This window comes from Chelon labrosus (genome assembly GCF_963514085.1).
Source record: "Chelon labrosus genome assembly, chromosome: 5".
NCBI classification, from domain to species: domain Eukaryota; kingdom Metazoa; phylum Chordata; class Actinopteri; order Mugiliformes; family Mugilidae; genus Chelon; species Chelon labrosus.
Genome location: NC_140341.1, coordinates 18,888,396 through 18,914,496, shown reverse-complemented (window position 1 = coordinate 18,914,496; position 26,101 = coordinate 18,888,396). Strand labels below are relative to the sequence as shown.

General features: G+C 42.1%; 1 protein-coding gene across 1 annotated transcript; it reads left to right on the top strand.

The window, feature by feature from the left end:
* Positions 1-725: 725 nt before the first annotated feature.
* On the top strand, positions 726-23,980 carry kcnj3a (potassium inwardly rectifying channel subfamily J member 3a). Its single transcript, XM_084544343.1, has 3 exons — positions 726-1,439; positions 2,379-2,595; positions 23,329-23,980. The coding sequence occupies exons 1-3, from the start codon at positions 762-764 to the stop codon at positions 23,922-23,924; spliced, it is 1,491 nt and encodes a 496-aa protein (XP_084400469.1). The 5' UTR covers positions 726-761; the 3' UTR covers positions 23,925-23,980.
* The last annotated feature ends 2,121 nt before the right edge of the window (positions 23,981-26,101 follow it).

The window sequence follows — 26,101 nt, the reverse complement described above, 5'->3', positions numbered from 1 at the left end:
CGGAGAGAGGAGAAGGTGCGCGAAGAGAGCCTGGCAAACGGCGTCGATGCGCGCAGCCGAAAATGACGACAGTGGGACGGTGATTTTCTTCCTCCAGCTCGTCATTTTTCACAGTCGTATGCTTGGATGCAATTTTTCTCCTATGTGTACAGATCACAGAGGAAGGACTGGAAGCCGAACCGTCTCCAACGCAGCCGCAAGTGCGCGCAGAGAGGTACCATCCTGGAAACCGTTCCCAGCGAATAATTACGCAGAGATTTCGGTATTTTGTAGACCGCTGAAGGATTTTCAACTTTCCCATGAAAACTTGCTCTGTGAGTACAGTTCTGAACAGGTCGATACAGCCCCAACCTTCACGGGCGATGAGTAATCCGCGACGCAGCAACTGATAAACCTGTAAAGCCTGGACTGCGACTGGGCGCGTTTGGATACCTTATCCTGTGCGTCGCTTATATACATTTTTCTTTTCTTTCATATGGCTTCTCTCGTCTGTGTTTGTAACCTACTCGTGCATTATTGATATTTCATGGCTGTAGAGTGTAGCAACAGCAGCGTGTGGCGAAAGAGGACAGTGCAAGACTAACTGGGGCGAAGACATCACACTTTTATCGTCTTCTTTCCAAACCGGAGATATTGCGCACGGGCACTAACGACTGCAGAAACTACAAGCCAGACTTTTTTTTTTTTAAATTAATATTATTATTTTTCAAACAGACAAACACTGAATCCTTTGTTATTTCTTTCGCTGCTGTCATCGTAGTATGTCTGCACTTCGAAAGAAATTTGGGGACGATTACCAGGTAGTGACCACCTCATCTAGCGGGTCTGGATTCAATCAGCCTCCTCCAGAGAAAAAGAGGAAGAGGCAGCGGTTCGTGGACAAGAACGGGCGATGTAACGTCCAGCATGGGAACCTGGGCGGTGAAACCAGCAGATACCTCTCAGACTTATTCACAACACTGGTAGATTTGAAATGGCGCTGGAATCTATTTATTTTCATCCTCACCTACACAGTGGCTTGGCTCTTCATGGCCTCGATGTGGTGGTTAATCGCGTACATCAGAGGAGACCTCAACAAAGCCCACAACGATAAGTACACTCCATGTGTGGCCAATGTCTACAACTTTCCCTCGGCCTTCCTCTTCTTCATAGAGACCGAGGCCACGATAGGATATGGCTACAGATACATTACAGACAAATGCCCCGAGGGCATCATTCTCTTTCTGTTCCAGTCGATCCTCGGATCGATCGTCGATGCATTTCTGATCGGCTGCATGTTCATCAAGATGTCTCAGCCCAAGAAGAGGGCCGAGACTCTGATGTTCAGTGAACACGCTGTGATTTCTATGCGAGATGGGAAACTAACTCTCATGTTCAGGGTCGGCAACCTGCGTAACAGCCATATGGTCTCTGCACAGATCCGCTGCAAATTGCTGAAAGTAAGTGATGCCCCTTTTAGTCGGTACGCATCTTACATTTGGCCTCTATCCCCACTGCTTACCACGGTGCAGGTCATCTTTATTTTTAGTTAACTGACACAGAAAGGCCTACACACTGACATTTAAGCCTACTCCTAACTCCTCATAACGCCGTGAGGCATTTGGCAGATAAAGCTTCATTCTTATTTCATGTTTTATTAAACTGAAACAATTGCAAATTATACCACTGCTGCTGGGCTATGCCTCAAGGAAGAACATAAGAAGTATTTTTGGCACAAATGGCATATCATGCTTAACTGGTAATCCACCAAGTTTGCCAAGACTTTGCATTAAGAGAATATCTCTGTTGCCACCTTGAGTTTTCCAATCTCACCTCATTAAACTTCTTTAAAAGTGCAGTGTGTCACTGTTTGGTGCACATGTGCTGATGTCCCTTATTGCGCGAGCCTCATCTGTGGAGTCCCTTGCTGCCCACATTCCGGCTTCACAGATCTAGTAAAGCTCTGTGGCCTCCCATTAAGTGTAAAGTAGGTGTAAGCGACACTGTAACCACACCATTCTTGGTGAATTATTATAACTGCTCCTTCTTGTGTCACGTTTCCATGTTCTGACTCAGCAGGTGAGTATAAGGCAGATGGCCACACCAGCATCAAGAAACCAGCTGTTTTGATTCAGCTTTTTCAAAAAATACGCTTTAAGACTCCATCGCACATCAGATCCATGCTGAGATGGATGTTCTTGCTGTATAGATGCCTCTTCAGACTTAATTTAAGGAAATTACAGTCATTTTTCCAATCGCCTGATGACTGGCTCTGATTGCATATAGAATGTGAAAAGCTTTCACAAAAGCTCTTGATAAGATAAATCTGCCCTCTCCTACCCCCTCCTCGTCCTCCCCCCTATACTAACATCCCGGCTTCTTTCTGTGCGCCTCCTTAGTCTCGCCAGACGCCCGAAGGCGAGTTTCTTCCGCTGGATCAGTTGGAGTTGGACGTGGGTTTCAGCACTGGGGCGGACCAGCTCTTTCTCGTCTCACCGCTCACTATCTGCCACGTGATTGACACCAAAAGCCCCTTCTACGACCTCTCCCAGAGGTCCATGCAAACAGAGCAGTTCGAAATTGTGGTGATACTTGAAGGAATAGTGGAGACCACGGGTGAGTGACAACAAAAAACGGTTAAAATGAGAGCCTGTTTTGCCACATGTTGTGGCTCCAGGCTACATGTACAGTAGATTAGCGTGTTGCATTGTCTGTATGGTGGAACTCAGGTCGTATGATATATTTCTGCAAACAAATCATATTAATAATAACGGCCTCCTTAAGAGGTGTTAATAGCTGACATCCAAATGGACTCAACATTGACCTCATGATTGCATTTTATTGATTTGTATTTCTGTGTCAAACCCACAGAGAAGCCAATAATAGAAGCTGTTAGCATTTATAAATCCCAGATGATTCATTTTGCATTGCAGCCATTAAGTGAGGGGAATCTTTTGTCTTAGGCGCCCTCTATGTTTGGGGGAGGCAGGCAGAGCTCCAAGGGACTTTATGAGTGTTAAAACTTCAGCTTTACGGGTCACTGCTTTTTCTCATCCGAAACAAATTCCATCGCTCCGTCTTTGTGCCTGAACAGCACAAACCTCACGGCTGCTGTTCTCAGAGGGCATAATAATTTGCTTTCTAAGGTCCCTCTGGAATTAGGGGAATTCCATTTCCACGAGATGAGCAATGCCCCGAGTAAAACTCTCCGCCGTGGTCATTTTAAATTCAACCGTTTATTCGACACAGTTTGATATAGCAGTGGTGGTGCGGGGAGAGCTCCTATGGTGTTACAGAGCGAACGGAGGAGCAGTAGTAATAGGCCGGTTCAGAGAAAACAGCATATGGAGATGTGACAGGGCAGCTTACAGGCTGCAGACGGTAATTAGCGAAGACGTTCAGTTCCTGATGGATAATTATTATATTCATTTATTGCAGTTTTTTTTTTTTAAAGTTTAATCGCCGATGAGATTCATCCGACGTATAACCCTGCGGCCCAGGGCATGCAGCTTTAATCTCATTTTGATGAGACGTGACATATTCAAGAAGATAGAGTACTTTATAAACCGATGTTAATACGCTAGACTATCTGTGCAGTCTCGGCGCAGTGTTAGACATGTCCATCAAAATGTGCCCATCTAACTATAAATACATCCAAATCTGACATGTTTGTTTGTTAGAGGAATTGTACGCTCAGCTGATGAACCCAAACTCGCCTGGTGCGATGCGCAAGTTGCTTTGTTGTTAAAGTGTAAAAACAACTCGTGCAGCGATGTGGTTGAATAATCAGCCTTATATTAGGAGATATTTTTAGGCGTTACAGTTCCACAGAGGCATGTGTGATCATATCATGCCTCGGCTCCGCTGCTACACTCAACGGCAGCGCTTCACAGAAACGTCTGCATGGCGCAGCGGTCGTGGTCATGTGAAGTTGGTGGGAAGGCTGATGTAGAAACAATCTATAGTTAAAAATTGATGTACAGTGAAAGTCGAAATCCTTAGACGCTTTCATTTCTGGCCAATGTAACTCTGTTTCCATGGCAACCTCTCCTTGAGTATTCAGGATTGCAGCACTGCACCTAAACTTAGGGTTTGTGTTTTTTTTGTTTTGTTTTTTTTCTTTCCTCTTTCCTATGGTATAGCAGTCGCAACGCGGTTTAAGTAAATCTGCCGTGTGATGCCGAACATGACAAGAGAATTACAGACACCGTGGCCTGGTGTTAAGGAGAATCTCTGCTGGAATAAGAAGCGCACATGGAGGCGTTACTGTACCACAAAGCGCTTGCCAGAACAGGTGATACAGCAGAGAAAGAATAAGATGAAATATTTATGAGGCTCAGTGTTTACTAGTGAGGAATCTGCCCAACTCCCCAGATTTTTATTTTTTTTGTCATGTGTGAAGAAAAGCACTGTCTGGAACACAAGTTGAAATACTACTACAGATAAAACCTTCACCATCACTCGTATGTTTAACAGACACACCAGTGTACCCCTTTTTCTTTTTTTCTTTTTTTTTTTTAACGTAGTAACCTTCTGTTCCCCGAGACCACACCAAAAATATTTAGGGCTGAATTTCGAAGAAAAGAGGAGCGGGAAGGAGCTCAGAGTGGTTCCATTTAGCTGTAACCTCTGACAACCTCCACACTGTGTAAAAGGTATGAGCTGGTCCGCATTCCTTTTGAATAGGAGTTTTTGATCACCACCTCGATGTGATACACCTCTCAAATGAGACATACAAGATGTCTGGTAGCCTCGTATTTTCCTTTTGAGTAATGCCAGTTGCAGCTTCGTGGTATCCGCCTCATTTCCTAGCACATCTGCGGGAAGGTGTTGCGCTCCTGAGGATAAATTGGCTTTGCATCACGTTGTGGTAAATGCACTGTACGCGCTGTCAGAAAAACAGGCGAGCAGCTGGGGATAAAAAGCACAAATGACAGGCGTGTGATAGTAACAGGTTTTGGATGACTTAACACCGCTAACAGAAATAATATTTGACGCAGTGGCAATCAATACAAGCAACACACACACCACAGCAAGAAGTTTAACATCGTCACCGGCCTACATGGCAAACGTGTCAGGTTCTGTGTGTGTGCGCTACTTGCTGACGTGAATGACGGCACATTCACATCGAGCCGAGTTTCTTCCGCATTATTTGAGCACTGCTGCTGGCCTGACAGGTGTTTGGACAAAGAAAGGAGATTTCACACAGCTAGGGTTTATAATAAAGAAGAAATCTGCAGCGTGGCCCATATTTGAAAATAATCTTATTAATGCTGCCTGCATATGGGAAGCATTGTGTTTACCATGTTCATGCAAGATGTCCAAATGAACAGTCCCTTCTTGTGGTATTCAAAACCTCGTAAGTAGAAATTATTTCGGAGTGCGCAAGTTTTGACATGTTTGAGGATGTTTTCATTAAAAGCAGAAGTGGAGGCGATGGTGGTTCCTGCTAAATGTATCAGCTAGGGAAATGGTTGCAGTGTTGGACGATGTTGGTAGGTTGGCTAAGGGTAAATGACATACTCAGGTAGCAATGACCGCTAGGTGGGCACCATTTATCAGTTTTTCAGCTTTTTTTGAAAATAAATAATTCACTGATTCTAAATTGGCTGTAGGTGTGCATGTGAATGTGAATGGTTGTCTGTCTCTCTGTGTTAGCCCTGCGATAGACTGGCGACTTGTCCAGGGTGTACCGCTCTCGACCCTTCACAGGACAAGCGGTTATAGAAGACGAATGAATGAATGAATAAATCGCCATTTAAATAACATTACTCAGTTATTCGGTTATTTGGAAATTTAGCTCTTCTTATTTAAACCAGCAAAACTATCCATTAGCTTTTCAGTGAAATCGGACAGGTTGCCGAGTAGTCACTTCCTCATGGAAAGCATGGCCGGCGCAGTCATTTCACCGGAAGGTCTTGATCGCTAGCTAGCTGCCTCGGTGTCAGGGTGGAAAAACCAGGTAACATATGATGAAAGCACATCATTGCAAGCCCTTATGGATCCTATTGAGATTGTAATGCAGCATCTGCAGTTTAAAAAAGCAACATTCATTCATTCATTCATCTTCTGTAACCGCTTGTCCTGTGAATGGTCGCGGGGGTCTGCTGGAGCCTATCCCAGCTGTCATCGGGCGAGAGGCGGGGTACACCCTGGATAGGTCACCAGTCCATCGCAGGGCTAACACAGAGAGACAGACAACCATTCACACTCGCATTCACACCTACGGCCAATTTAGAATCATCAGTGAACCTAACGAGCATGTCTTTGGATGGTAGGAGGAAGCCGGAGTACCTGGAGGGAACCCACGCAAACACAGGGAGAACATGCAAACTCCACACAGAAAGGCTCAGTCGGCCTAAAAAAATTGCAGAACTGCCTTAATATAAGAGTCTATAAGAGCAACGCCGTCGTAATGAAGTTGCCGTATTGAAATAGCCCAAAGAACCAACCAGAAGCGCTCCATGCAACATGGCTAGGCACTAATTCGAATGTATTCAGAGCCACAAGGAGAGTCAACAACAGTGATAGTCACTGACAGCTTGCCCATCACTGTAGATGAATGTCGTAGAAAGAATCCTGTTCTTTCTCCCTTTGGCTCTCGCCCCATCAGCCAGTGGAGAAGCTCCGCATGGCTGGATAGTAAATTATTATGTGTGAGGAAAATGTTGATATTCCCAACGGCCTCATCCTTTAATTATGCCTTTACATTTCCTACATTAAGTCCCCTGCCCATTAACTTGATAAACCGTTGGCCTCTGCGGCTTCTAGAAGGCTGTAGTCTTCCTATGACTTACGGCTGACCGCTTCAACGCCAAGCATTTTGTGCAAACAGCTTCCCATATTGTAAATACAGGCTCCTGAGTTCCATTTGAAGGCCATTTAAACCATTTAAACTTCCATTTAAACTCAGACTCTGCAGTGCAGTAACACATTTCACATTTCTAATATGCAGGAGTCTGCTGGACAAAGTGATAACTCTTCTAGTGTCCCACTGTTACTCCTTTGAATCACTATGAAGGTATGCGTCTAGCATTCATCTCAGAGCAGTCTCTTCTCCTGGAATGTATTCTCACACAGTAGGACTGCAAGAACCCATTATCTTCATTGTTGATTAATGTGCCACTTATATTCTTGATTAATAGTTCACTATGCAACGTGATACAAAAGCCCATGAGAGCCCCTAAGAAGACGCCTTCGTATTGCTTGTTTTGTCTGACCAACGGTAGATTTGCAGTTTTGTCGCTGTGAGAGACAAACAGCAGCAACTCATCACACTGGAACTGGAGGAACTTGGGAACGTTTGTCATTTCCTCTCAAACAATGACTAATGGGATTCATCAACTATCAAAGCAGTCATAGATTCATTTTCTCCTTTTCACTAATGGATAAATTGACTAATTGTTTCGGCTCCACTATACCGTTCATAATTTGAACAGTAAGAATGATTCTTAGGAAACATAATGAGAAACATACTCAGATTTTGTCACGTTTATAAAAAAAAATCTGCTAAAAGTTTATTTGCACAGTGATTAATCGGTCTGTGGTCGTAGCTGTAGCCTGGTAATACTTCTTTAGGTATATGGCTAGGTGCTCCCAGTTCTTGACTGAGGTTAGGGGAAGATCATGGTCTTGGTTTTATACAGAAAACTTTCAAAGTGTCCTGAAGGTACTCTTTCTAGAGAAGTAGAAACAGAACAGAAACCTTTTTCGAGTGAATAAAAGTCACCAGCGTTCATTTGATGTTTACATATATGGAAAAAATTTGCAATGAATATTTATGCAAAATGTAACATTGTCAGTTTACCAGGGCCAGTACACGTTCCCCTTCAAAAATGACATTTACCTCAATTGGACAAACAAATTACCTGTATGTTAACGTCATTCTTAGGTGAAAAAAGTTGGTCTTTATTAAAGTAGTAATCAGTTAGTAATGCTGCCTCTAAGTTCACCCAGACAGGTTGTTTTACTTTTGTTTCACGATCAGCCCTGTTCTGATTGATCCGTACAGTTCTGTGGCTTCCAGTGTAGTCGCCTCAGCCATTTTGAATCATAGTTGGAGAAGTACAAGAGAAACTAATTTCATTCAAGATGTTCCATCAAGTGTCACGGACAAGCTTGCCCGAGATCACGGGCGTTTCAAGCTGACTCATTTCTGAATTCACTCGTCGTGAAACTCAGTACGAACTCTGCTCGGTACCTAGGTTCGGCACAGATGATCTAGTTATGTACTACTTTAAACCTCCAGAGCTGCTCACAGACCTGTCAGGGCTGCCCACTTAATCTCAAACCCGTTTTATATTTAAAATCAGGATGATTGTGTCGGTTCTTTCGCAACAGCCAATTACAGAAACGAGACTACGTGGACATGGAGAAGCTGACGGTGTTGTAAAGCAACAGTAACCATTCTTCTCCTCAAGGCTAACGTTAGCTAGCATACTGCTGTAGACATATATTAAAACTGATTGTTAGGATCTCACCTTCAGTCCTCTCTGAATCATAGACTGTATAAATATGGACAATGTGTCCCCACTTCCTTGCACTGGTCAAACTGACGCTATTTTCCCGGGGGTACTGGCGGCACTATCTTGTGACTTTGAAGCCAGAGTCTGCCCTGTACGGTCCGAGATTGGAGCCATGCGGAGCCATGATATCCATGACCCGCCCACACTTCCGCCAGACTCACTCGTGTTTTCGTTCAATTAATAGTGCGTTCTGCTCTAAACTCCACCAGTTACAAAGAATTGTTGGATTATACACTGCACTTATTTACTTATTTACTTTTTCTAACTCTTATGGGCCTACAGGCCTGCTACACGGAGCGAAAGGCATGGCAACTTGTAGTGATCATGATGTCACATTCTGCTTCTATAATGTCAAATAATTAACTAAAACGAAAATTAACAGAAACCATCGTTGAAAAAATTACTTGATGTGTATTTTAGCGTTTTAGTTTGGCCCAAGTCCCATCCAATAACATGGAGGGGGTGGAGCTTATGACCTATACTGCAGCCAGTCACCAGGGGGAGCTCTACTTGCTTTGGCTTCACTTTAGAGGAGCAGTTCCACCGTCCATCTTTATACAGTCTATGCTCTGAACAGTAGACACCTCATGCTAACCATCTCTCCCCAAACATTTCCTCATCTGCGCTCCTTTAGCTCGCTGCTTTGTTTTTTGTCAGTGCAAAGCATCATGAAGATACAGCAAATTCTTCTTCTTCTTTTTTTGGTCGTTGGCAAAGGAGCTTTCAGGTGAATTACACCCACCTACCAGACTGGAGTGTGGATCAGTAGATTCACAGCAAGCTGTTGCGCCACAGTTTCCCTTTTGTTTACATCCATAGCCCGTGTTATCAGGTGGAGTGGTGCATTCCCTGATATGGCACGATAATCTAATTAATAGAGTGTGTTGCGCTATTATTTTCAAATCCTGTAGCGTGGTACACGTTTGAGGTTACAGAGAAGAGCATGTGTGATGTTTCTCTTTAAGTGTGTGATGCAACGTGATTTTAGATTTTGTGCAGATTTACAAACTCCTGTAGCCTGAGCCCACGACTGATTCAGCTCGCCCATATGGAAGGAATTCTGTTGTGGAACGAATGCAGCGCCTTTCTTGGTATGACATTCTGAAAAGCCTGCTCTTGTGCAGCGCCACATAAAAACAAATGAAAACATATGAGAACACATTAACCTGATCATGCATGTGTGAAATGTAATAGAAAAATAAACTGTGATATAATCATGTAGTTAATAACGTTACTTCCACTGCAGAGCGGATGGTGACCTGGCTTTGACTCCCCAGCTGATTCATAACTACTACACGCAGCCTTAAAATACATCAGAAGTTTAGATAAGAGTCCCATTAACACCAGTAATGCTGTTCGGCACTATAAAGGCTTAAATAACAAGCCAGAGGCAATCTGTTCATTAGTGAAGCTGATTCTTGAGAGCCCAAAATAAACTGTAGCTGCCGGTAACAGACGTTTACGTTCCTCCAGCCACGAAACTAATCAGCGCATTGCAACTAAATTCATTTTATGATTTACACAACGCTCCTGTGTGGATGCTGTTTTCTGCAGAGCTAATGTGCATGAATGTAATTTAAGACCATGCAGTTCTCGGATTAGAGACATAATAACTAACGAAGATGAACAAGTTGATGATGTATTTCACAGGGAAGTTATTTTCATTACAGAACAGAAAGACGTCTTTTGGCGTATTACTCCGTCCCTGAAATTATGTATAGTGTTTTAGGCCTAGCATGGAGGCAAAACACGGTGTTAAACTCCTTGCATGCTCTGAAAAGTGTTTTTAAATTCCCTCATCGGCTATGAAAAGAAATGATTCATGAGCATAAAGTGTATCATCAGCATAAACCCTTTATCTTTTCAGCGGGATGTGACTTTCATGCAAATGTGTGTGATCATTACGCTTGCCGGGAATTGCATAAAATGCTGCAAATAAGTCATATTTAGTTTTTTTTTTTGTTTTTTTTAGTTTTTTTTTAAAGCGCGATTGCCAGGCTTTTTTAGGATTCATAGGCACAAAGTTTACTTCATGATAAACACCTTCATTTAGATGCTTATGTGTGTTTGCTCAGTGAGTTTCTCCCTCAGACTTCATTTCTCTTTTCTGGTGACGCAGCACATTTGCGCCGCACACAAACACGTCCTGCTTACCGAACTAAGTAATAATCTCCGTGTTTGTAAATGTTTTTTTTTTTTCTTTTCACTGAATGTGTTCATGAAGCACTGCAACGCATTTCATCACGATTTGGTTGCGAGGCAAATTATGGGTAAAACATCAAAACCGCTGTCTTCGATTAAGCTGAGAGTTGATTTTGATTGTTTTCACAGATTTCTGTCAGCCTCCTGTGTTTTTTTTGTAATGCTGCAGGGCTTTCTTGTGAATTACCGTTATAGAAAAGAAAAGAAAAAATAGAATATCCCAGCTACAGTATCTGCTCATTTTAAAACGAGTGTAGGTGGCAGGAGTGGTTGCATGTAGACTGGATCAGCTAGTAATGTTTATTCATGTGTTGTTGTGTGTTACTGGAGAGAACAGCTCTGAATAATGAACTGCCTACCTGTTTGCTCAGTATTTGCGGTTACGCCGTCTGTCTTTCAAACGAAGCTCGTGTTTTTGAATTGTGTTGCAGCTTTTGGAGGAGATGCTGAAAATATGATTATGATCCATACACGGATCTTCTTTTAGAATATGTTAATCTGTTGTAAAAGAGACCTGCAACGCAGTTTAGGTGAAAAAGAAATGAATCTGTGTAGTGGAAAAATAATTTTGTTATATGAAACCATCATCATAGCCTTAATTAAGTTGTTGTGCAACAAATACATATATAGTGAATACTTAGAAGATGAAATTATGAGCAATAATTGCTCTGATGCAGACTCTGTCTAGTATTAAAGCCAGCCATCATAATTAATTGGAAACATTTATTGCCACTGATTAACAGAGAAGCCAATGTCAAGGCTCAATCTGGGTTTTATCATTGGGAGCAGTAATTGAAATGAAAATTGAGCATTTTCTGCTGCACCACCACGGCCCCGAACGTTTCATTCATCTGAGCAAGAGGCGACGGACCCAGAGGTCCGGGGTCGCCTGGTGTCGGGACTCTCAGAGCTTCGGTACACACTGGCGTAAATGAGGCCCGGATATGAGCCAGCTGCCGTGAAGGAGTGGAGAAAACTGATCGTAATTCATTCCGAGTCATTACATTCAGAAGCGTGTCCCCTCTCCTCTGTGTTGTGCTCCCTGCCTCAGCCCTGCGGGTCAAAGGGCTAAAGTGGGGAAGTTAAAGCCGCTGCTCAGGTGAGAGCAGGAGTTTCCAATTAAATCTAATGTGCTCAGGTTGAGAGCTCAGGAAAGAAGCGTCTGACCCTGCTGAGTTTCACCTGTGCTGCTGAGACTATAAGCCACATGCTGGATACGGCTCTCTTGTTAAAACCTATTTCGAGTTGAAGGTTTATTTAACATGGGTTATACGTTTCCCAGCTACTAGCCTTGAACATTTGACCATGAGAAATATGGATAATGTTTGCTGTTTCGTGGAAAGATGCAGCCACACATGAAGTCTGAGTAAAATCCAGATACAACAATGTAATGAAACATTTAAATGTATGGTATCTTTTTTATGGTAGAATATAAACTAGTACTTTTACTGAGGTAACACATGAATCTGAGGTAGTAGGGCTGGATTATTTATGGTTCCTGCTACTTTTTACCTCAGAGCCACATTGCAGACCTTTTGTCTGGTAGTCAGTGATTGCACAAACACTGCCGAAGCATGCGTATGACGTATGTATGGCGCATCAATTATCCGTGTTTATCCTCACCTTCCATTGTTGTTTAGACCGTAATCCTTCGTCTGAATGCTGAGTCTCTTTTTTTATTTTTTTTTTGGAGCATGTGAACAACACTTGGACATTTCTTCGTTTCAGTGAGTTTGAGGATCTTCCTGAGTTTGAAGTATTTAAGTAATACTTCAGTACTTTGATTTGGTGCTTACTTTTAATAGAGTTTATATTGTTATACTGAAACATGCAACAGCAAAGACTCTGAAATTCCTAAATATAAGATAAGAGAGAGATAAGAGATAAGATAATCCTTTAATTTGGGGGGATATGATTGTATTTCTAGCATTCGTGCATTTGAAACAATTTCAGAGGCTTTCTGATCTAATATTTTTTGCAGTCTGTGGTACACATGTATGCCAGGAACCAACTTAGTAGTGTGAAGAAATTTAATGCAATCTGCACAATAGTCTTAGCCTGGAAGCCAGCCTGAAGTCCCTGCTTTTTTAGGCTTTTTATCGCAGAAAATTGGTCTGGAGTCTCGCCCTTGGGAACTGATAACACCCTGGCAAATACCTGCTGGGCCAATCAAGTCATTTGGGCGGGCTTTATGCGGTGATGGACAGAAGAGTAACAGCGTCATCTCCACGGTTCTGATTCCAAATGCGTGCAGATGTACTTTTTCCTCTGACTTGATTTTCTGATAAGACCTGAGTCTGGCTACACCAAGCTACACTAGTCATGCAATTAATATTACATTTGTGAAGCCTACTGTTTCACAAATCACCATAGAAACCAGTCGGCACTCCTCTTGAGTCTTCAAGATTCCTAAAGATTTCTTGCATGACTGATTGGATGGTGTCATATTACATAGGTGTTCTTTGTGTTTTATTCAACTCAATTTTACCTGCAACTAGTGCACAACTAATGATTAAGTCCTGCACAAAAGTAGCCTGAATGCATGTTGTATGAGGTAATGCTGAAATTAACATGACTCATTTTAGATAAACAAACACGGGAATTCTAGGAACACCTCTGTGAGGTTTACCTCTTAAATCTACTGTACATACAGTAATTGCGCTGGGGATGAACTCCACGTTAATGGGCATTGCAGCGAACCAGCTATGACATCCTGGATTCATTATCCCTTTTAGATGAACTGTGCTGGCTTCCCAAGGGGGAGCACGGTAATTGTGTCTTTAGGGATTTGTCAAGTCCCTGCTGGATGGCAATAAATCACTGGTAAAGGAGGTGTGGCGGGAGACCTGGGATGAACTTGTCGTGTGACAAAAGCGGCAGTGCGTCAGCTTTCTCGTCACGCCGCAAAGAGTTCAGAATAACTGACGAGGTCCTCAAATTGTCTTTGTCTCAGAAGATGTGCCTGCCATGTTGTCGTGAGAGGGGACACTTCAGAAGCTGGAGATCTCAACATTGACTCTGGACGTAATAGAGGATGGACAGTGAGGGCAGGTGTTACTTGGCCTTAGCAGAGATAATATTGTTCTCCGCTTGTTAAAGAGGTTATCACCCTGAAGAAGGTGTGTGATTCAGTTGCAGTGTTGGTCGCTGGCAGCATTGATTGGCGAGGCTGTGACCGTCCCTGAAGTGCTAGTGAATCAATCCTGAGTCCTAAACACAGAGCCACATGGACATGTTGTTCGTAAGCCTTGTCTTCTAGCAAGTCCCTCCCCTGGGACGTCTCTTTCTATTTTTGTCCTTCAAGGCAGGCTTGAGTTTACCGGAATAATCCGCCCTCTTGCTCAAGTGACAAACTTGAAAAAAACAATAGGGATGCTTCCTTAGCAGTGAGCTACTCTGCTCCAATACCACCTCGGTATCTCTTAAGGCTTAAAAATCCATCTTCCCTTTCAGCTATAACTCCTTAAGAAGATTTAATAACTGCGATCAATATGAGATTACAGCCTTCACTCGTTCAGTCTGTTTTATGGAAATAATATGGCTTTCTGATCGTCCCTGCACTCAGTATATAAAGAGGAAAAAATCTTTCATAGCCCCACTTGGTGTGGATATTTTTCCTGTATGGCCAATAAATGTAATTTTGCCTAAAGGAAATCTATTGATTGGCATTTTGCTTCAATTGCTTCCCTTTATGACAGCATTCAGCATTGCCTTCACTTGTTAATATGTGCTCTCCTGGCTGCATTAATGGCCCACAGCCATATGTTCCTGCAGCCTGCCCGACACCCCACCTTGTGTGGAGATGCTTGGCAGCCCCGGTCCTATTCCCTTTCCTTCCTTCCCTTTCCAACAGCCTCCACACTCAAGCAATTGCCTCGGCATCCAGGCTCTCCCCTCCCCCACGGCAGTGCACTTCCCCTGCCTTTTCCCTCCACCAGCTTTCCTTCTTGTTCTCGCCGCTCAGCCCGAGCCGCTGTATGGGTGGAATGAATCCTCACAGAGCTGCGAACAAGTGGAAGCCCCCTTCACGAATGGATCACACGCTAAAACAGTATTTAACGGAGGGAGGGGACTTATTTCCGTCTTTAAAAAGTCAAACTGTGAAAAACAGGTCACTGAACGCTTCTGGATTTTTCTACACTTTTACACTTGATGGTGGTCACCATAGAAACAGATGATCAGGACTTGTGGCCACAATAGCAGTATCTGTATCAAATGACTTATTTTTATTGTTGCTTATTATATATGGCACAATTCGTTCTGTGCTTTGCAGAATTTCATTGAAAACAACTACAAGTCGCTTGTGACAAGCCGTGCAACTCAGGACAATATTATTCAGAGCCGTGAGCGGAGCTTTTCCCTCTTTGACACCATCATCCTCATACTTTGTGGTTCCTCTGTTTTCCATTACCTAATGTAGCACAGCAGTGTGCCATGTTGTAACAAAGATCCTAAAAGAAGACAAATGGAAACACTGCTCCCGAAATGCAAAAATGAAATACAGCACCAGTTGTCATGCTTGAATTTTTGTACCCTATAATACGGTGTAATGGCCTTTTGTGGATGGCCTTGGCTGCAGCAGATGCCCGGCAGGGTGCGCGGGATAGAGGGGCGAATCTTGGACGGCGTTGTGTGTGATGGCGCTCCGCGTATGCAACGTCCAGATCCTCATGCTTGTTTTTGCTAGCATTTTTCTCATACATAACACTTGGGCTGTTTCCACAGCCGCGATAGACTGTCAGGGGACTTCGCTGACAGGACTGCGCTGGTGAGAGAGTTTATAAGTGTGTGTGTGTGTGTGTGTGTCTGCTTTTGTGACCATTTGAGTGACTGAGTGAAAAGGAGAGGCAGATCCACAGCGAGAGAGGGAAGGATGAGGAGGTTATTTGTGATTTTGTCACCAAATATGAGGTTGCGAAGAACTCTCTGACACCCACCTTCCTTTCTCGGCGACTGCGAGAGTTCATCCGGAGAAGTCATTTGAATAAACCTTCATTTTCGCACGGGCGTCAGTTTTGAGTGCCATTTGCTTGGTGCCTGGGGGTTGTTTAATCATACAATGGCTCTGATTTATTTATTTGAAAATCTAGATTGAGGCTTCGCCTAGGTGATTTGACAGAGCAGAAATAAATTGGTCCCTGCTCCCTGGTCTGCCCCTAAGACTGTACTCTGTCCTCAGTGTGTCAAGTGCAGATCTTCAGCTGACAATTTCACTGAGATAGGCAGCAAACGGATATGATCCTGCAGCTTCTATAACCTGGATAAGCCTCTTTCAGTCTGTGAATGCCACATGTTTTTTGTTTTTTTTCAGCTACTATCAAGAAACACTGGCAGGCTGCCTCCTCTTGAGTTTACAGTACTTTTCTATTCTCGCCACCAAAGAACCCATTTTATCTTTGCCGTCACTCCGCTTCACTTTGTGAGACCAGAGAAGCAGCTAGCTCTCTCTTATCAAGGAAATTGCATTTATTTAGAGTCTCGGGCTGAAATGGCTTTTGGGCGTCTAAATCTCAAAGTTCATGCCTTTCTCAGTCCATAATGGAATAAATCTATAAAATATTTCATACACTGTACAGTGCAGATAGAGCACCTGTAATCTGTCCATCTCAGCGCTCAGTATATATTACTGTACTTTATTCCATTCAGCCATATCTGGAATATATCTGGAGAATTCATTTTCAAACACGGCTGTTTCTCAGGTGACTTAAAATCTCAGCATGTAACACATCTGCACTCACTGATGCAGAAAACATTTACTCTCTGATTTCCATGTCCGTTCCCCTCTGAAATGTACTTTTAATGAGATTCATTTTTATATCTGTCTTGAATTTGTGGGTTCAGCAGAGGATTATTTTAATGCCATTCATGCTGTCACATGAATATTGCATACCATGCGAGCCCCGCTCTCACGAGGAAACTGGGGGGAGACTTCTGACGGGATTTCGTACTTTTGCGGGATTAAGATATACTTTCGGGCCGGCCTGAAAACGTCACACAACCCACAACCTGCATAGCTTTACGAAAAATGTACTGGAGATGTAATGAAATATTGCTTACATTTTCAAATGCAAATGCAAAAAACAACAACCTGCAAAACCGTGCAGTCAGAAAATGGATAGATTTCTTACTTTTACCGTTAGAGTTTACTCATTATTGTGCAGGTGTTAGCTTTGAAACAGAGTGTAGATGTTCAGGTAAAATGAGAAACACTAATTAATTAAAACTATTAATCAGAGGAGGAATTATATCATGTGACATCTGGACATTAAAATTATGTTTTTGTGTACATCACCTTCACTTCTATTCAGTTTCATTTATACTGTGTCAATAACATAACAAATAGTCTCTGGAACCCAAAGAATGAACCCTCAGAGTAAACACAAAGGGGACAGCGGCCTTTAACGGGGAGAAACCCTGAGCTACTTGAGTCTGGTCGGGTAAAGAGACAGAAAAAAATATGAAGGTGCGACAGAAAACAAGCCAGGAGAATAGTTAGTTAATCTGCGTTGCATAAGGTGGTATTAACTTGCGTTTGTAAATCCAGATCGTCACCTTATAAAGTTGTTACAGCCAATGTGTTAGCCAACATTTGGCATATTATACCTCTAGCAGACACTTAGACACATTAGCATTCATTCAGAGTCGTGTTTCGGGCCACCTGGCAAATCTGACTCTACTACTCACTCTGCTTTTAGCTGCATTTAAAGCTTTTTAGCCGCTAAGTGTTCCACTGTGTTCACCTGCTAATCACTAACTTTGTCTGTCTGATGGCTGGCTGTTTGAGCCAGGGCAGTTTTTTTCCTGCACACTGTGTGTCAAAAGATGAGAACGGTGGACCAAAACATTGTAAAACCGAAACAATGAGCTGAAAGGTACTGAAATGTATTGAAAGGATGAGGAGTCTTATTCACCACAAGCAGCCCCTTACACGTTGTCAATATAAAAGGTTCTCAGAGTTAGACATTTGCCTGTAATGCTGTGTTTTAGTTGAGCAAACCAACTTTGGCGCGTCTTGCACCACTTAGGTCAGTTTATAGTAGAGGATAATATTTCTTCTGTTTACCCTGGTATGTTGATAAGACTGCCAGCGAAAGTGACAGTGTTGTCATTTGCAAATATTCTCTGCGCAAAGATTTTATTTTCTATGAGTAGATATATAAGGCGTTGAAAGCTGATACATAATAAACAACCATGCATTTTTTTCTCCTTTTGTGCTGTCGGTAAAACAATCAGAACGAGGCTGATTTCTCAGACGGAGCTTCTGTAACGGGTGTTACAAAATCTCCTTTTGTGCAGCACTTTATGGAGAAGGACCACTCCACAGAGGATTTAAAATGTGCTGGTATTGCCTTATTCTGAGTCACAGAGGGGAACAGATAACCATTTACTGAAATTAGAAGTGTAATGGATCCACAGAGTTACAAATTTCTCTCCTAATAGGCCCGAATGAGGAATTGCCTCTTAACCGATTCCAACAATGCCTCTCCCTCTTGGATTTTTCTAACCTCTTTCTTTACTTTAAAAGAAATACTGTGGCCTGACTGTATATTTTTTACTTGTCATGACCTGAAGAATGAGTCATGTGTTGATTTCCTATTACTACAGTTATTCTGGCAAGGGTTGCAACAGAATATCATGAAGTCACCAGTGAATCTGGCAGTCATTTTGTCTATGGCCTGTTTGCTTCAAAAGATGTGAGAACGCAGGTGAAAGTTCCTACCGCAATATTTCAGTATTTTCAAATTGCTTCTTTTAAATCAACTAGCAGACTCAACCTGGGAACCCAAGGGCCAATTTTCAGGGTCTTCTGTTGTAGCCACACTTCTTGTTCCTTGCACTTGTTCACTATTTGCAGTTGAGAATGTTGCTGTATCTCTATCTATCTCAGACAGTCTGCACTCTGTTAACAAGTTAAAACCACTGCTTTGGCTTTGTTGCAGGTATTTGCATGACAGAAGCGACGTGTTAGCTTTTTCTCCATGTGCACATTCTACCTGAATGCAAACAAATCCCGCTCAAACTTGGCTGGTCAATACTACTCGGACTACAAATGAAAAGCAGGAAATCAAGCATTTCTGCTAAAGACTCTGTTGTGAGGCCATATTTTTTTTGTGTGTGTGTGTTTGCTGATTAACAGGTTAATCGCAGGTAGTTATTTTGCTATAATAAATCTAAACATGAAAATATACTTAATTATACCCTTTTTGCACATGAAAACATTGCTGATTATGTCAATTTAAATTGAAATACTACATTTCAATTTGCAATTAGCAGCAACTCTTAATGTATTAGGTTTTGAAATGGGCTTTTTTTTAATCATCATTTTTATTTTTCATCTCAGTTGATTAACAGGTTTGTCGCCAGCACTTTTTCTGCAATAAAAACACATTTAAATATGAAAATATACTTGTTATAATACCTTTGTTGCACTTGAAAACCCAGAATCTCGCTCATTTTAACTCAAGGGTTAAACGCCAGATAGTTTGAACGTGTCCCGCCAAGGTGAGTAAACTGCAGCTATACCAGATTGCATTAGATACCATATAAGCAGGTGCAGGGCTACCTGGTGCTTGAGTGCAGCTCCACAATGGTCCCAGTGCATTGTGTAACACGTTGCTTCCTGTTTATAACACAACTGTGAGCTTTTGGTTTTGCTTTTTGACATATGCTAACTGTTGCCAACACCTCTAAGTTGCTGCAAACACGTACATCAGAGGTGTTTCGTTTCGCTGCTGTGATGTTGTTCCCAGCTGCACGTGGACCAGAACAGACAGGAGAGCTTTATTCTCATTTCTTTGCCTTTTTTCTTGCTCCGTTCATGACGCTTGTATGATACAGCGCACGGTACAGGGTGCCATGAAAATCACACACAAGTGTAAAATGGAGCAATATATTCTAAGAGTGACAGATGATAGCGGAAGAGAAAATTGCTCTGTGCTTTATTAAAGATGACATTTGTAATATGAGCTCTGGGCCTCACTGATGAGACGTCACCAAAATATATGATTTGCCTGGTTCTCCACAGAAAAGAAAGAAAAAAAAAAAGCTGTGAGGCTTTAGCGTTGTGAAAGCTCGGCGACAGAGAAACCATTCTGTTCTGACTGTGGAGCCGTATGGATGATCTGACCCCTACCCTCTGTGAAAAATCCATTTTAAGCAGTTCAGTTTATTTTTTCTGTCAGGATATTAAAGAGAGACTTATTTTGGTGTTGTCACTGTTACTTCTGACCAAACTCGGCAGTAAAAAAGGTTTATGGCTGTCGCATGCACACATTCCTACAGTTTTGTTTCTATGGAAACGCTGAGTCCTGGGCAGGCGCGTACTTTTAGAGTTACATAAGGCTTTACCAGTGATACGACATACAATCTGATATGGGTGTTCTCATTTGACTGGTTCCTATTTTTAGCAGTGGCACATCGTAACTGTAGAAAACACAGAAATTAGCTTTTATTTTCTCATACGGGGGCTATTTTAGGCCCGCTTAGCTGCGCTCTGTTAGGCGATCTGGAGTCGTCTGTCTAACTAACATAACGTTTAAATTTCCATAGTGAATTGATCTGTGTCGTGGCCTTGCTGGGAGTCGAGGAGCACAGTTCACTATCACTGCTGTGTCTGTTATGCCGCATGCCATATGAATGTGGGCGTTGCAGAACAGCAGGTCTTTAGCAACACAACTGCACATATGTGATGCAACCATGTCTATAATTATGCAATGGCTCGGGCATCAATCCCTGAATAATGTATGGAAATTCAATGTGTATTAATGACCGTTATTAAGTCTGGTGGCAATGTTAGTTTTTGAAGAATGCTGCAGCTGATTAAACCATTATTATCAGAGAGATTTTTTATTTATTTTTTGAGGGCTCAGTGGCTTGAGAGGAGGAAGGGGAGATTCAGCCCCAAAACCTGCAGAGTTCATGAGAGACAGAGGTCTTACAGTAACTCCTACACCATTTGTAGAGCCACTGGCACCTTATTAATAGATGTAAGATGAAGTTATTTGAGTCTTGTATATTACTGTAGCAACTCTTTGCCTCCAGCACAGTTTCATTTCACAGGTTTTTGTCTTTTTTTTTCTCTTCATAATGCACCAGTAAAGTTGTTATTGATGCTTTAGCCCTATAAGTACAGTACGAATGCCCAGTTAGCATCGCAGCATTGAGATAAAGTAGGCACAGACAAAATCTGGGGGTGATTAAGCAGCTGCTGTAAAACCTGAATAGAAAGCCACAATCCTCTCAGAATCAGTGTATGTACGTCTGTTGACGGCGTCTGTGTTTTGGCTGGAGGCAGTTTTAACGGGCTCGCTGTGCAGTACGATTTCCATTCACACCTAACTCTCATTCGCTTTGGCCCTAAAGTTCTCATTAGCTTTGCCCACTTTATTCATTGCAGCACACTGCCACATGCCTGAAGGCTCTGGGACTTTGAAGCAATAGTGCAGAAGTAATACTTTGAATACCCTAAACGCACTTGATGTTCAGCCTCTTGCACATCTGTGATTGTGTACAAAGCTGTTATCAGTGAATTATTTCATGACCTTGGGAATCGGGCGGAATCACAGATGCCTCTCGTTTTTTCGGTGATGACATACTCGCAATCAAGCAGCCGTGTCTCGCTGTGAATGAGCGCTTCTCTTAGTTTGGACCCAAATGTCGCTGCGAGAACAATATTAAGCTGATAATTAAAGCATGTGATAATAGCCTACTGCAGTCGCTCATTCCCTGATGGATTTCAACAAGTTTAAACACGACTGTCCCTGCCGGTCCAAAAAAAAGTGGTGTTCCTCTACTTATATAACCAATTTAGTGTTTTGTTTTAGATGTAAACCTAATTATAGATTTTCTATTCTCACTTTCTGGAAGAAATTGCTCTCTCAGCAGAATGCTAATTGTGCCAAAATGGACAGGGATTCACTGTTAGCGGTGGAGTACGATATAATGCACAGGCAGCTATGATAGCACGGCGCTGAATAATGGTGATGAGTAATCGCTAATAAGCATCCAGTAACTTTGCATGAAAGCTAATGTTTAATGTTCTTTAATTTATGATTTTTCTAATTGCATTCATTTCTCTCTGAGGACGCCAACGGGAGTTTTAAATAGGGGGATTTCAATTTCCCAGTGAGGGAACATTTATTCCAAATGAGCCTGCTATAATTTGCAGGGTAGAGTTTGCAAAGCAGGGATCTGAGTACACACAAACAGGCTATTTTATTTTAATTTGCAGTCTCCAAATGACAGAATCTAGCACCCAAACTGTCACACTGGTTTTGGTTTAACAGTGTGAGGCAACAGATACTTCACGTAGATTTGTCTCGTGTTTTGTTTTGAAATCGGACGGTGTCAGAGAAAGAAAGAAAGAAATGTTAGTGTAAGCCAGAGACCTCCTGAAGCCTTTCCCTGCAGCCATTACCTCAGTGTGTGCCTGTAGAGCAATTTCTATTATCTTAATCCTCTATCTTTTGTAGCTACTAGCCAAGCTCAAGGCGTGGACTGAACTGTTAAGTAGCATAAGTGTTGACGTGAGGAGGCCTATTTTTTCACTAGATCATTTTCTCCTAAAGTATTCTTCCTCGTACTTTCTCTCCATTAAAAGCACAGACTATTACGATTTGTTATCTGTAGTGTGAATGGGTCATCCTACTTTTATAGTAACAGTCAGGTAGCAAAAAAAAAAACAGAAAAAAACTCACATAAGGCAGTTCTCGTGTGTTGCAATCTCAAAATAAAGTGGACATTTAAACATTTATTTATCCTTACGCAACACGCACATCAAGCAGCTCCGCTATCCTTTTAATTATTTTTCAAGTTAGGCTGCAAATTGCTCATAAACATAATGTTTAGAAAGTGAAAATCAATTAAGCTTTTTATTTAGGCAGCTGGCTGTGCAATACAGTAAATGCTTATTCACTGAGGCTGTTTTGTTTGCAGTGTTGTTTGCCTTGTCATCTAAAAATTGAATCCCGGTGAATAGCGCATTATTGGTTCTTATGGAGCGGCGCCAAGCACATAATTAAATCTGGGCTCTGTTGTTTCATAGTCATCGTGAAACATTTCATCACCAGTATTAGGCTCTACTGTACAAACCAGTGACATATAACTGACATAGGCCGTACTGACTGACGGATAAACCCTGGTTGCCTGAAGACTAGTTTTGAAGCTCAATGTGAGTGGTTTCGGATGTCGCCATCTTGGCAGAGCGTTAGTCCTAACTGCCTAACTAACGGCGAAACTGAACATGAGCGAAGAGTTAGACTAAGTGTAGTACTGAGGCAGGTGGACTATGACTAGGGAGATAGCTGGCAATTTGTGACACCTACCCGTCACATATGGACATGAACAATTTAAACGAGTGAATAGTTGGATAATTATTGGAGAAATTGGCTTGACCTGTTGTTTTTTGTACTGGGCAGTTTACATTAAACCAGGCTAGCTGTTTTCCAGTTTCTGGTATTTGCGCTAAGCTAACAAACTGTTGGTTGAAGTTTTATGTTTCTTGTAAAAGCTTCCAATATCGATCAGTTCTTTATGAAACACAACAATGCCTCTAACAATAACCATAACCATAATTCCGATTTATAATTTGTGAATCTCAAAGTTACTTGTGTTTCCTTGACAGGTATGACCTGCCAGGCGAGGACGTCGTACACCGAGGACGAGGTTCTGTGGGGTCACCGCTTCTTCCCGGTCATCTCCCTGGAGGAAGGCTTCTTCAAGGTGGACTACTCTCAGTTTCATGCCACATTCGAGGTGCCCACCCCTCCTTACAGCGTGAAGGAACAGGAGGAGGCCCTGCTCCTCTCCTCGCCCCTCATGGCTCCGTCCCTGTGCAACAGCGGGGAGAAGAACAGCTCTCTGGACTGCCTGGAGACGCTGGAGGACAATGACAGCACCACCAAGCTGCCTACCAAGCTCCAGAAGATTACAGGGCGGGACGGCCTGCCCAAGAAGCTGCTGAGGATGAGCTCCACCACCTCAGAGATGACTTACAGCTTTGGAGACCTGCCCATGAAGTTGCAGCGAATCAGCTCTGTTCCTGGTGTCTCTGATGATAAGCAGGGCGGTAAGGCCTCCAAGATCAGCACAGAGCCCATGAGTAAGTCAGTGGCAGACTTACCTCCAAAGCTGCAGCGGCTGGCAGGAGGTGGAGGGGGCAGGATGGACGGACACCTGCCGCCGAAACTTAGAAAGATGAATTCAGATCGCTTTACATAAAGCAGGCAGCATATTTTAACTTATGCCATCCACTTTTATTTCCCTACCCAAAGTCCCTGTACTATTCCTAATTTATTAATGGACAATATTCTTATATTAACAGAAATGTAAAATATGTGCACAAATACCTTATATAAATTAGGGTGATGGAACTGAGCACATTTGTTTCTGGATGTAAGTGTACATGCTGAAATGATGAAAGACCTCTGGGTTGTTTTATTTTTTTGGTTATTTGTTTGGGGGTTTTTTTTTTAGGATGATGTACAATTAGCACAATCTGGCATGTAAGAAACAGTGCATGTAGAACAGAATCTCAATAATTTCCGGCATGACAGTTGTTGATATATTATTTTACAAAAATTAATTTCATTGGTGAACTTACAGATGGTGGAAAAATTGCACAAAGCCATACGATTTACAACACGGAACACCTACATTACACGGTTCTAATTTGTGGCGACGGAAGGCGCATAACGTTCGTTTTGAGTTGGTTGCTTTTGTTGTTTAATGTAAAATCGTGGCAATGTTGCGTTTGATTGCATGCTCCTCTTATTGACTTAGCTATACAAAGGTAATAGACAAAGATGTTTAGCCTTAACTATATTACCTTGTTTCCATTTTCATGTTTGTTCACAGCTGTATTTTTGGTATTTCATATATAGACTATTTTGCCATGTGCGATTTTATGACTTTATTAGATGATCAAATACAGAATATGTCGCCGGATAATGCATTTCGACGTTTCAAAATGCATTACTGGTGTCATACGACCTATCTGAACTGGGCACAATGCTACATGATTTTCACTTGCTTATTAAAGTAACACTTAAGTTGAAAGAGACAATACTGGTACTTGATAAGCACAAAACAATCATTATATAATACCCTGTGTTATTAGAAGGCATTTATGGGCATTTTGTGTTAAATGAACTTCTTCTTAGAGCAGTAGCTTAGAACTGTGCAGTCACTTTCTTTCATTATATAAGGAAACCCAATCTACAGTAGGCCTGTGTGGTCGTACAAGACACTCCATTAGAATTTCAACTTAGGTGTTACTGACTAGATTTGGTGGGCCTGTAAGAAATCATAATGTTTGTTTTTTAAGGGCCCACAATTTCCCTTCTCTGTGATGAAAGCAATAATATTATAATGACTATAATCTTTATATAGCCACAGGGTCTACCACAGCCCCATATTCATTCTGTTTACTGAGTCCATGCCATGAAATCTGGTTTTCTCTAAAGACATTGTATGATACCCAATCTCTTCAGGAATAAAGATCTAACGTAACTGTTTAGCATCTTGCTGCTTTGACTAGATGTAATGCATGCTTTAGCCATTCGGAGAATAAATTGTTATCGATACGCTTTTTTTTTTTTTGGACGGTGATCAAAAAGCTGCTTTTTCTTTTTCTTTGTAAAGAGTCGACCTCGCGGCTGTACCTACCACCATTAGTCTGAATATCTAAGCCCTAAGCTAAGCTGGTCTCAGCGGTTTTGACTGTTCACCTCAGAGGAATATTTTTTAGGAAATAATCTGCTTTCTTGCAGAGTGCCTGGTTTTGTCCAAAGGTGAAAAGAAGTCCAGAGCATCTGAAGGTTATTTAATATTATTAGAGCTGTAGCCAACCAAAGAAGTCAAATCAAAGTCAAGTGAACTTTACCTACTTTCCAATTAATCGCTTTGTCACGGGGAACATTATGCTGCGTTTTATCTCTAGATTAACTCGACTGGCCACAGTCCTCTGACTAAACTTTACCTGGTACACATACAAAGCTAGTCTTTGCAGCATTTGAATCATTTTAACCCAATTATTTTGTACATAGTCGAGGTCTGACCAGCATGCACCTGCCTATATTTCTTACATATGTTCACTCTCAAGGCGTAATAACACACAATCGCTAACTCAAGAACTAAGCTGGAGTGAGTGAGCTCTGATATGCAAACACAAGTTTACATGGAGTCAGTTAGGCGTCTCCAAGTTAATGTTTCACAGGGGCTCTGTTCCTTCCTCCTGCAGATGAAAACCGAATTGATCTTAGAAGGCTATTTATGTAGATGTTGTTGTTTTTTTTTCTTTCTGAAATTGACACCAGCGATTGTGGTAGAATTTGGTCAGGGGAGAGCATATCGACTAGACGACCTGGAGACTGCAGCCCTGCATATTAAATCTCGTT

What these genes read in the sequence shown, in the direction of transcription:
- kcnj3a (XM_084544343.1), top strand. Translation starts at nt 762, where the DNA reads ATGTCTGCACTTCGAAAGAAATTTGGGGACGATTACCAGGTAGTGACC. An exon ending in TCCGCTGCAAATTGCTGAAA is followed by an intron (nt 1,440 to 2,378) that starts GTAAGTGATGCC and finishes GCGCCTCCTTAG; the next exon opens with TCTCGCCAGACGCCCGAAGG. An exon ending in AGGAATAGTGGAGACCACGG is followed by an intron (nt 2,596 to 23,328) that starts GTGAGTGACAAC and finishes TTTCCTTGACAG; the next exon opens with GTATGACCTGCCAGGCGAGG.